At 40.5% G+C, this 12,950-nt stretch overlaps 1 protein-coding gene across 7 annotated transcripts in view; it reads right to left on the bottom strand.

Annotated features, from left to right (window-relative positions):
* diaph2 (diaphanous-related formin 2) overlaps positions 1–12,950 on the bottom strand; it is a 354,389-nt gene that overhangs the window by 315,295 nt on the left and 26,144 nt on the right. For 6 of the 7 annotated variants that reach the window (XM_035669470.1, XM_035669472.1, XM_035669476.1 and 3 more), the window contains one exon: positions 11,445–11,465. The exons of the other annotated variant lie outside the window; for it this stretch is intronic. In XM_035669470.1, coding sequence (XP_035525363.1) covers positions 11,445–11,465 — 21 coding nt within the window. The remainder of the gene's footprint in view (positions 1–11,444; positions 11,466–12,950) is intronic. 7 annotated transcript variants of the gene reach the window in all.

Genomic DNA, 12,950 nt, shown 5'->3' with positions numbered 1-12,950 from the left:
CACACACACACAGACACACAAAAGCACACACATGCTCAAAATGAAAGCCTTGGGTGTAGAATAATATGAATGAGACCACTCAATATCACCAGTGACTCTGAATACTGAATCGTATTTCTATTAGACGTTTTTGATATAAAAGCACACAATACCAAATATCCTTGCTTCAGAAAAACCTTGCTTTCACAGACAAGGTAACTGGTAGACAAACTGATAGCCTTTACTCTCTCAAACTGGAACATAATGTGAAGCAAACAAAAACATGTAGTTTAAGCCCAGTCCACCCATTTATAAAGAAAAGCCATTTGTGCGATGACACTAGGGCCAATTCACAGACAGGGAACTGCGTAGCATTAGTCCACTGACAAACACTAACGGGCTTAATGTCCACAAATTACCCTGTTGGCAAAAAACATGCAGTACTATTCTGAGTCATCCCTGCTACCTATTTTCTCTGCATTCCTCATATAAGTAACCATGTCTACAGGAGATGGGCGCCATACTTAAACCGTCAACCGAACATATGGATGGGTGAAGCTATTGTGGTTTGACCTCAGGGAAAGAGGGAGCAAGCGGGTCACACTAATGTGGACCAATAATCTCTCCCAGAGTCATTAGGATGATCAATGCCATTCTAATGAGATAACATCTGGAACAAAGGACCCTAATAGCAGACAGCTGCTGGGCAAAGTGAGCTAATTAGGAGAACATTCAGTGATGCTAACTAATGCTGCAGCTATTGGGCCCAGGTTTTGGACCCCACCCTGTTAACATCCAAACTACAACATGTTGAATATTTCATACCTACGCGAATAACTAATCATGGCACTGTAATATCAGTGGTAACACATGAGAGGGAGAGGGGGAGGCAGAGAGACAGAAATACCACAACATCTCAGCTTGACATGAATGCTTATCGAGCGGAACTAAATTGGTCAATTATGGAGAAAATCTGTTTTGAGGTAACCTTTCAGCTTATTAAATAAGCTATAAATCAATCTTTAGGGCAGAATGAGGGGCTGGCTTTTAATGAGAGAATGTGTCTAATCTCTCTTATTATTTCCATCTCTCTTTCACTGTGTGTGTGTGGGTATGGGAACATGCTTTATGCTTATTAGGGTTACGTTATTCCGGTTCAGTATGGAAATCATTTTGAGTTCACCACAACTTTGAAGTATGCAACTTCAAGTTGCATACAGGTGATTCATGTGTATGTAAGTGGCTCTATTAGAGGCCAAAAATGAGAAAACAGTGAACAAAAAGGTCCACCTCCAAACTCTGACTAAGGATAGAAGCAGGATCCAATTATTCCTGTGCTTGAAAAAGAAAATAATGGAGAACAGTGTCAAAAAGAAACTTCGTAATAATGTCTGTAAAAGTGTCTGTACACGTCTTTGGTGATCCCGAATAAATATAATTACTATGAACAAAGAACACTGTGTGGTCTAACATGATTTTATACGACACCCCATTGTTGGACCATGAATCATTAATTACACATAATAAGGAAAAAGGGAAAGGGTGAAAAACCTTCTAGAAATTCCAATCAGCACAGGCCCTGTATGTGCACACTGTCTACCCCATACACAACACTTGTATTTATTTTAAGCCATTCTTTAAACTTTTCAAGATTAGTTCATTGTTTTGTTTTCAGTGTGACATTTAAATAAACCTACAGAGAATTACAAACCACACAGAAAGACTGAGATCCTGAGACATTTTATATCATATTTAATGTGACATCAACTATTTGAATTACATTTTGTAGTTCTTTGAGCTATTTTCTATGGCTTCACAATTAATTCTCACCACTTAGTGATAGGATAACTAAGGTATTAGATTAAAATACAGTGTAGGAAAAACTTTATTAGAAGCCTCAATGAAAATATACTAAATTATAAAAAAAACATAAAAAAACTAGGAAGACAACAAGTATGGAAATTATTACTTTTATCCATGCAATTTGCACTTATTTCTTACGTTTTATTATGAATTACATCTCATTCAAAGACTGCATTGGCTTTTAGAGTAATCAACCAATTACACAAAATTATATTCAACGAAATACATACCAAACAAATCCTCCATTGCTCTGATACCTTAAATTCTGATTCATATGAACACTGTATGGAGGAGGTGCTGTATAGCCACACCGGAAAAACTACATTAGTATGGGTAGTTAGGGAAATAGGAAGAAATACCATCAGGTTTGAGTGCAGTCGACACTGCAACTGCACTATTCCTCAGAGAGCATGACAACAGCGGTGAAAAAGCTCCCAACTAACAGTAATTGGTTTTAAAATAATAGAATTCATTACAGTTATGGCGCTTGTTCAGAAATGCAAACAGGGGAAGAAAAAACATTCACTAGAGACTTGGGCTGAACTGCTTCACTAAAAACCATGGGGAGATGAAAGGCATAATTCAAATGACAATTTTAGAACCCTTAGTTCATTTTATATCAGAAGCTCAGAAGATGTTGCCGGCATAATAACATCAAGATTTTTTCTCTGTTCTTTTGTTCTACTTACAGGGCTTGGAAGGAACTTTTTTCCCTCTCAATTTCATTCTTTTGTGGTAGCAAATTCCTCCTCCTCACACAGAGACATGTGAGGTGACACACAAACAATCTAGCAAACAACACCCGTCGGCAGCAGAGAGACAGCCAACTGAAAGCTAACATGGGAAATCTTGACAGGATAGAAGAAAAACACCTCACACATGACACTGAATTTGCTGCTTGTCTTTTTAAATGACTGTGTAATTATACACATCAGGGGTCTGCATTGTAAGGTCCTGTGTTTTTATCGCATCCAGTGGCAGAACTTTGTTTGATTCAAGGCTAGCATCTCAGGTGTGAAGAAGATCATCTCTCAAGACCACTCAGAACATAAAGAGACAGGACAGCCATCTCAACATGATTGGATGACACCTCACATGCTGGGTCTATAGCCAGTATCACGGACATCACCATTTGGAACACTGTACATCTGCCATCAAATCAGCCTCAGGCCAATATCTAGTAATTGGCCCCGTTCTCAAGAAGAGCCTGATACATGTTGACCACCAATTGATAGACCCAAAAGCCTTTACAACATATGTGAAAATATCAGCAGGGATTTTTTTTTTGTTGCTTTATTTTACTCATATTTATTTGGCACAGTACCTGAAGAAAAACAAGACCACCATATGGCTGTGCATTAAAAATTGATGTGGTATGTTAGTGAGGGCACCTGAGCCGAATGACAAGGTGGAAGAAGTCGAAATAGTGAGCACAGCATGTGTGGGGGAGCAAAAATGTGCCATTCCACCACTCTCTGTCACTGATGTCTGTACTGGAAAACGTCCTGGGCCATAAAAGAAAGCCATACCCAACTGGGGCCATATTTAAGCAGATCACATGCGGCCAAGAATCTGTGTCATGTCAAGAGTATCAATAATCAAATATGGCTCACGTCACGTGGAGAGGTGGGTTCGGAAAAGAGATTTGATGTTAGTATCTCTGTGAAATGTGGTGTCAATCTGCTGGCATAATACATGAGAGGGAGATACAGAGGAGACCGGGGGGCGAGAACAGTGATATCAATGGTGTGGTTCTGTAAGCATAACCGATGTGTTGTTGGTAAGGGACCGCATCTGTTCATCAGTGTGGGGCCACTCTTAATAAATAATTCAGGTATGATTGCATAAAAGAGTGGTCAATACAACAGGTTCTCTCGAAAGCAGGTAGGGTAAAACTTGCTACCTCGCACGCCCCGATCGTGCAAGTTAAGTGTTAAAACGAAGAAAAGAGTGGACACAGTAGAGTTTGGCTGTCTTCCACCATGTCAGAGGCAGCCTCACTTCTGAATCTGTACACAGGAAAGATAATTCTGCTCTCTGTCTACAGTATGGGGGTACTGATCAGAGAAGACAGACCAATTTGAATGCTGTTGAGCCATTTCACAGTTATTCTCCCCTTTAAATATCATGCGTCTAACAAATGGCATTAGTGGCACACATAGCGGTGTATTACGTGGGCTGAGAGAAACCCATTAGGTCAATTCCATAGCAACAATGTGGCTTTTCAGCTTCTATGCATTGCACCAACTGGCCAATTCAGTGGGCACCCACTGCCACCAAGTGCTGGCCTTCAGTACTACAATACTGGCTGGAGAACTGCAGCTGTTCCCGCCTCTGTCTGATTATAGGCAGACCATGATATGCTTGAGCAGCTACTGTGTTTATGGCATTGAGAATGGTACACTAGCACTAAAAACAAACAAAGCCAAACAAAACTAAGATCCGACACCATTAGCGCTGTTGGGAAACATCCCTAAAGACCTACTCAGTACTCTTCTTTTCTTTTAATACACAGCTACAAAGTCTGGCGGGGCACAACGGAAAGCAAAAGGAGAAAGGAATGGAGACAACATGTAATTTGTGAAAAGCTGACACCAGTTTGGCAGTTTATGACCATCCTCAGCAGCATGCGTAAAGAAGAGGTAGTGCCAACTCAGTCAGGATGAAAACTCTCGTTCTCTGGCACGGCACACCAACCAAGCTCAAAGTAAGTCATAGCAACCCGAGTCTTTACATCTAACACACGGCTTGCTTATTTATACTCTGGTATTGATTCATTAATTCATTTACTGGGGAGGGAGGGTCAACCAACCAGCTGTGTGCTACTGGTAAACAGCTAAAAAGTGATACAGCATGGGGCTGACATTTTCAAAACTGTGGCCCATCTCTCCTGAGCACCCTTAGAAAAGAAACTGCAAGCCAGACAATAACACAGCAAGTGATCTGGCCTTGATCATGTCACCAATCATTACAGCGGAGAGCTGTCTGGGGAATCGGGGGGAACCTGGCTGTTGATGAGGCGATTATGTGGCTTTACTCTTGTGCGTCCAAGTATGACAGCGTTATGAAAGCACTGTAGCTGATAGGCAGAGAATATACCTTGTTAGCACTCTGTTGTGCTGAGTGGACTAGTTGGCTGAGCAGTAAGGCGCTCCCACAGGGCCTGGTGGGCTTACTGCAGGAGTTGGGGGGATTATAAACAGGCCATCAGTGTGACTCTCTCCAAACCCGACAGCTTCAACAACTTTGGTTTCCGCTTGTGTTAACAACAGGTCCCTGTCAAAAGCGTCCTCTCCGTGTCCTTCTTGTCCTCAAATGTTCTTTCGTTGTGTCAGTTTTGAACACAGAGATATCACAAATCAGCAGGGTCTATACATATGCTGCTGTGGACACTGCCCACATTGGAATGCAGGTTCACGTATTGTCAGGGTGAAATTTGCATTTGGACAAACTAGAAATGCGCAAGAGGAGAGAGCCTGGCAAGGTTATGAGCATCATCATATCACCCACTACAAGCGTTCTCCAAGATCACAACTAGAAAAAGCAGACAACTCCATCAAGCAATGCAACAAAAAAAAACGTACTAAATATACAAAGATGTAGAGAAGAATATCAAAAAGCTAAAGAAGCAAATAAAGAAATCGGGAGTGACTGGAGAAGCGGGCAACCATAAAACATGGGGATACACAGAATTTCACAGCTGTGTGAACAGTTAAAGCAGATGCGATAGGATGTGATAGTGGATGCATACAGAGAGGCGGGTTGTTAAAATATGCTATAAAGTTTATGGAGCCTAATGCAGCCCTGCAGGAGCCTCCCACCGAGCTGAGCATGCCGACAGTGCCGTTGAGTGTGTGACAGAGCTGTGGGGGAGAGATGTACAACTGAGAACATAGCCAGTATTCACAAGCTCCATCACTGGTGTGGGGATGTGCATACAGTACATAACATTCACAGATATGCAATCAACAGAACTAAGAATTCTGGGGGTTTTTTCCACCCTCCCCCTCTCTAAAATACTCTCTACGTACTCCATCATACTCTATTTCACCTGTGCAATATCTGATTCCAAACAGCTAATATCCAATCCAATATCTATCTATTGGAACAGCACGGATGAAAACAGTGCTACTTACCACACACGCACACATATACAAGCACGTGCACACCCCAACACAAACACAGAGAGACTATAGAGCACTGCCATAGCCACTGTTCAATCCAATATCAGCATACTGTGACCACTTCAGCCTTTCATGTTCCCTTCAAAATAACGAGATCCAGCTCTCCCTTTCTGATTGAAGAGGAATGATTGTTTCTGCCTTTGAAAAGATATATGTTGTATAGAGAGATGTGTGAGGAGAAAGGGATAAAAAACTGAGAAGAAAAATAAAAGAAGACAATGCTGATGGAAAAGTAACCTCTCTTTCTCATCCCCAGTGGGAGCTGGTGTTGACTTAATCCTTCCCACACAGCCCACCCTCTGTCACAGCTAAACCTTTGCTTCTTCCACAGCCTGCAAAGGTCAATCCAACCACGAACGCCTGAAGACAAGCCATTCAGCAGAAACTAGCGACATTAATTGATAAATCATATGTAGACCATGAAGTTCAACATTAACTAACAAATTACCTAAGTGTACTAGTACATCTATCCTTCAAGTGAACTACATTTTCAAGAGGGTGAAAGGAACCGAAACAGGCACTCCAGCACAATGCAGCTTAATTCTATTGTGATGTACTATTATTCAAATTGTTTTCCCAAATCCAATATGAGTTCACAGAATATTTAGAGAAAAGTGTAACAATCCTGTATAAAACTTTCGACAAATCAAAAGACAAAAGGTTGGTGGTGAAAATGAATACTGTAAATTTTTGTTTCTTGTTGTTGGCTGAGCTTTGGGCAACGGCGGTATGACTGATGGTCCTCACAATATGAAGTACTGCTCTACAAGGTACAGCGTACAAGGTGTAAAAGAAAGAACACTTAAAAGGTGTGTAACTTCAGAGTCACTAAATTACAGGTGTCATACAAAAGGGTAAACGTCCCAGCCACCACAGCTTGGCTTGGTTGTGCATTAGCATATGGCTGTTGAAAAATATATGGCTGGAGAAAATGGTGCAAAATTCACAGAATTAAATAGATTCAAGTTAATGAATGATCATAGTAAACACTGTTACAGCTGTTAGTGATATTAGATTTTATGTCAATTACAAGTATTTGTATACCCTGTAAGTACTGTGTTTTTTCTTTTTTTCTGTGACTGCTGTTTGTCTACATATTTAACTTAGGCACAGATTGGCATGGGAAGGGTCTACACAATTACATAATTATATGCTGTTATAATTTAGAGATTTCCTATACCCTCCCACCCCTCTCCCTCTCCCTTTCTCTCTCTCTCTCTCTCTCTAACCCCAACCGATCAAGGCAGGTGACTGCTTGGAGATTAGTTAACTTATTTTGCTTACATAAATCATCTTATACATTTGTATCTAAGTCTACTGTGTAAATATGACAACTGGTAGCACTGCAGAGAAAGTTTTTGCCAATATTTTTGGTATTAAGTATTCTACCAGCAAGAGCATGGGGATACTGTCCTAGACATGACCATGCCCTCAAACCTCCTAGTAAAGTAACAAAACTGGAAATAGAATTTCTCTATCTTATCACTGAATTAACAAAATATTTGACTGAATAAAGTAGTAGATATCCATCACAATTTGACACCTGACTACAGATTTGCTGCTATTCAACAGTAGTTTGTCAAATAAATCCTTCTGCATCTCGTTCCCGGGAAACTTTTTAAGTCCATCAGATGAACTCTAAAATATGCTTTCAGCCAATCAAAGAAACGTCTTATTCAAACAGTCCCCTCCAGAGCATGTTTCCTTGATCTTAATTTGAGATAGAATCTATGGTGAACACAGGCTCAGGGCATGGGAGGCACACGCTATTGATTAATTTTTCATTGCCGTTCTTTTAAAGCACCAAGGACATGTGCCACATCAAATCTGCTCAACCCTCAGCACCCAGTTTAATAGCTTGCTTGAAACAAAACACTCTTTTGAGGCATGTGGTTTTAAAAAGGTAAAGAGGAGAATGAGGGAGGGAGGGCGCCTTGATTTCCTTTCAGGCTCACCATATTTCTTTTTCTTTTTTTTTTTTAAAAAAGGTCCTTCGTAAGCACTCCTGGCACAGTGAACGAGCACTTGATTGGAGTTAAAGAGGAGCCAGATGTCTGCATGTCCTCATATTCATGCAACTCTCTCTTTCTGTCTCTCTCGTTTCCCATCTGGATGCTTTGCAATCCTCTGGCCTTATCTATAACTACTAGTTTACTGGTTATCCTACATTGAGTAAATCCTCAGCGGCTACAAATAGAGGCAAAATAAAGCACAGGTAATTCACCTTGATTCACCGCATTGTTCTTGCTTCTCTCAGTTTCATATTGTAAATTTAATAACTTTGGATTTCTGACTGTTGGTCAGACAAAATAAGCAATGTGTAAACTTGCGCGTACTGACTTTGAATGCTTTGGATGGGAATTTGTCCTTTTGGCCAAGTGACTGATTTATCGAAAAAAATATTTGAAAGAAGAAATAATAGCTGCAGAACTACTTGGGAATACACATATGCTACATCAAAAAGAAAACACAAATAGGTAGATACAAATACCTCAAATTGAGTGCAGGTAAATTATATTTTTCATCTCAATTTGATGAGGAAAACATTTCAAGGTTCAAGGATTGCCAAACGCTTTGCTTGTGAGAGACAGAAAAACATCTTTTAATTGAAATGTCAGATATATAGCCACAGAGACCCCTTTTGCTTAGAATAAATTAATAAAAATGAATGACCTTGTGGTCATTTTAAACTACATTCAATGACATACAAATGATACATTATAGATGTTACTTCATAAACGATGATTTTCTCATGCCACATTTCAAATCTGAACACTGCAACAGTTTCAAATTGGGAGGCACCATCATCCACACCACCATACCTCTAAGCAAAAAAGTCGATGTTAAAAACATGCCCTTGGCCATTCTGAAATGAAAAGACCAGCACTTTATAATTCTGCAGAAAAGTAAAACACTTCTTCTATAAAACTAGATCGGATAGAGTACAGACAATACGATCTCATCTGATCTTTTCTCATACGTGTGAGCTGTTTTCGGCTGTTCGGTCAAATCCACATGCTGACAACTACACACAGCGATGTACATGTTTACACAACCGCACTAACCATCACGGCCTGACATCTCAGAGCTGACCAGCATGTTACCATGGAAATAAGCAGTCATCTGTCCAGTCATACAGATATTGATCACCTCCCTGTGGTCTGGAGATTGCTGCTTTTCAAAGCACGGAGCACACACCCTTTTTTTTTTTTCTCACCCATGTGCACTCTCACTCTCATAGTCTCAGCAGCATTCCATCCAAGTTACAGAGTCTGTCAATGGCAGTGGAGACAGACAGGAGTCTACTTTTGCAGTATCACTGCAGGAGTCACTGATGGATTGTTACAACGTGGCTCTTGACTTGTGATGTAAATCAGGCCAATCTTTACAGAGGCTGACACTATAAAGCCGTCATAGTGGTCAATAGGCACCTGCAGTGCAATGCAAAGGAGAGGTGTCTGGACTGCTCGAGTCTACCTGCAGGCATATGGTTATCCAGGTACATGTGCTGCTCATATTTCCCTCAGTCTTGCTTAAGGAGGTGGAGAGAGCATATGAGACTTAGCAGTGTTGCACACTTACACGCTGGTCAAAGTGGATTAGAGCCAATTCACACAGTCCTCTATTCCCGCCTCATTCTCTACTGGGAGAGAGGAAAGTGCCAGAGAGATTTCATGCCTGAGACAGAGGAGTTACAGTTGTGTGTTCCCTATAGACAATCCTAACCAACACTCTCCTTCCAGCACATCTGAGAGCGCTCCATCCCACAGACGCACGCTGACAGCGTGAAAATGGGAATCTGCCAGCAAAGCAGGGAGCTAACTGTAGTCCACGATCGGCTAACCAGGCTAAACGCTCTCACTCGTTTCTTCCTCTTTCAGTTTAAAAATGACAGCTCATAGCTTTCGGTATGTTAGCCATATGGGTAAGCTTCTGCTGCAGGATTGACACAGAGGTTACAGAGGTCACATCAAATGCTTCACTATACTCTTGAGTTTGAAGAAACTTACTGATAACCAGGGTCTCGGGCATTTTTTCACATGGTTTGTAGAACTTTTGTAAGTAGGCCTCCACCTCTCGGATGAGCGGTCATAATACAAGCGAGGGTAAATCTGTCATATTCCATTTACTGAACACAATGTGGCCATTGCTCCTGATCGAGGGCTACTCCATCCACATCCATACAGGCCAAACCAAAAACCCACTCTTCCCACAGAAATAACCAAGCACAAAAGAACAGTTTGACAAAGAAGGAGAAAATGCAATCGATACAAAATGTCTCTGTAAAATGGCTCAAAGAGGGAGGTTTGTCTGAGAGCACGGGCAGAGCAGAGGCCAGGTCACAGAGTGCTGCTTTACCTTGCCTGTGTTCCTGTTAAGCTTTACAGTCCTCTTAATCCTCACAAAGCTCTCAAAAGGCAATGAAATACCATTTAAAGTGACAATTCAACAGTTGCTAAACCAATAACAGATTTCTTTTTTTTTTTTTTTAAAAGCACTTAAAGAAACCAGAATCCATTCTTTAAAAAAGGCAACAGGATGCATTTTTGGGGGATCTTTAGAGAGAAAGTAAGCAAATGGCATGTTACTGTGTGGAGAAAGTAGAAAGTATAACCAATACATTGAAAGTATAAATTAAATGTGTTAAGATTATCTGGCCTTTTTGTCAAATGAAATAAGATAACAACAAAAACAACAACAAAATCATATGCCTTCATTTCTTTCAAACAGAAACAGGGTTGTCGACAGCAAATTCAAATATATAAACCATAATTACTTCCACTAAATTATACAGTTCAATATTTCTGTTTAAAGCAGAAAGAAAATATACTTGATGTCTTTTCTATGGTTTGCTAGGCTCAGTGTGTGTATGAACATGCACATACACTACAGTAAATGTGTGTGTGCTCGTAGCCTTATTAGGTGATATCCTTAGTATGCGTAGTGTCTTATAGATAGAATGCACACACTTTCATTCTCATAAACAGATTAGATTGGAGATGATGAGCATTTGTGTAAAAACGTATCGCTCTTTGTTTGTATTACAATATTCAAATGCTAATAGGTGTTATGCTGCAATCTATTTCAAAAGAGAAACAGCAAAAACCAACAAAAGGCCTCCCAGTTCATTTTCAGGCTGTATAATTTCAAAATCGCTCATTTGAAAGTGCGACCATTTACATGCAGGAATTGTGTTGGCAATTTATAGCCTTTCCAAATTACAGCCCATTAGCAATATCAGGGCTGAAAATAAAAATCCAAGCCATAAAAATGACCTCACTTGCACAGTTTGGAACGTGCTCCTCGACATCCTTCCAAAAGAAGATAAATAGTTTGTGTGTGTGTGTTCAGGGTGAATGAAGACAGATACATAGAAGGAACAAGATTCAGAAGCCAAGTAAATAATGGGCTACTTACCGCAACTTTGCTCCCAGTTATCTGCATGCAGCGATCAGCGGAGAAGGTTAATGTGCAAAAAGACACAAACAGCACAATCATTAGTAGGCCAGAGAATACTCTCCATTACACGTTGAGGCATTAGCGTAACTTGTGTGACATCACAAACATACTTCACACAATTATAGCACACACTATTATAACAAAAAAAAAAAAAAGAAAAGCCAACAAGAGAACCTTTACAATTATGGGCACATACTGAAGACAATGTCTGTGTTTGGCAGCTGCAATTTTCCAATTGACATGATTTTGTGGATAAATGAGGCAATAGAATTCACCCATGATGCCAGCAACTGTGGAAGTGACGAATCAACATGTTTAGACATGGCGAGTTGTCCTTATAACTGACTGAGAGTTAAAGATTCACAGATTCCTCCCCAAAAAGGAATAGTGGCTAGTGTGGACAAGGAGGTTGCAGAGGGTCTCCCTGGTCTGATATCAATCGGCTGCCATTAACGTTGGGCTTCAACTATCAACTTTGTGTGACAGAGCTACCTTGAGCCCATGCAGTCAGCACGAATCTTGGAGTTTAACCTTGTTATCTGTCAATAGTGCCAGGTAGCAGGAGTGTTTTTACAACGGCAACTGTGGGGCTTGTTTCACAGTAGGAGGGTGTCTGTCAGCCAAGTAAATGTATTCTATACTGTGGCTGAGCACTTGTTTCTCTGCAACATGTTTCTGAGGAAATGCATTTTGATTGCAGGAAGTTACAGGACACACTGAGCTCCTTTTTTTTTTTTTAAAACACCTCTCTCTCCTGTTTTCACTCTCTCCTACCACCACCACCCCCACTTCTAATCTCCCTTTCCATTTCTTTTATTGTCACTCTCAAACTCTGCAAGTCTGTGGCCATTTGATGCTTGATTTCCCCTCTCCATCCCTCTACCAAGAGTTTATGACAGCCATAAAGACCGTTTTAAACGTGCCACCACCTGATCATGCACATACTACTTTCTAATCATAGTGTGTATCCACATTTTCCTTGCTCTGAGTCTGCAGTGAAGCCAGCATGTCAGCGTCTGGCATTGGGGAATATTTTATCTGAATACTACAGGGCTAGACACCTTGAAATGAGTCACACTGACGTAGGTCATAACTTAGATTTTCCACAGACATTGAAGACATATTTTAGAATCTAGTTTTGGAGCAGCTTGACCAAGATAACAGACACTATCTTGAGTGTGCACAGACAACAGTCAGGGAGGAGCTGGAGGGGGATAAGCACAGTTTCACTGTATAGTGTAACACCTTGTTGTCACTAAAACAAGGGCAAAACTCCTTTAAGTTCGGACCCCAACTAATAATGAGATCTATCTACCTAGTGAGATCTAAAATTAAGCATCCCTCAAACTACAGTATAAATAAACTAAGGGCAAGTCCCTGAGCAAGTGTATGCATTTTCTTCTAAATACAAATATAGCCATTAATACCCTTTTTTTAAATGGAAAAAATAAAATAAAATAATAA

The sequence above is a fragment of the Morone saxatilis genome, unplaced genomic scaffold (genome assembly GCF_004916995.1).
Source record: "Morone saxatilis isolate NCDOM2014 unplaced genomic scaffold, NCSU_SB_2.0 Contig22, whole genome shotgun sequence".
Taxonomy (NCBI): Eukaryota; Metazoa; Chordata; class Actinopteri; family Moronidae; genus Morone; species Morone saxatilis.
This window is presented reverse-complemented; position numbering and strand designations above follow the sequence as displayed.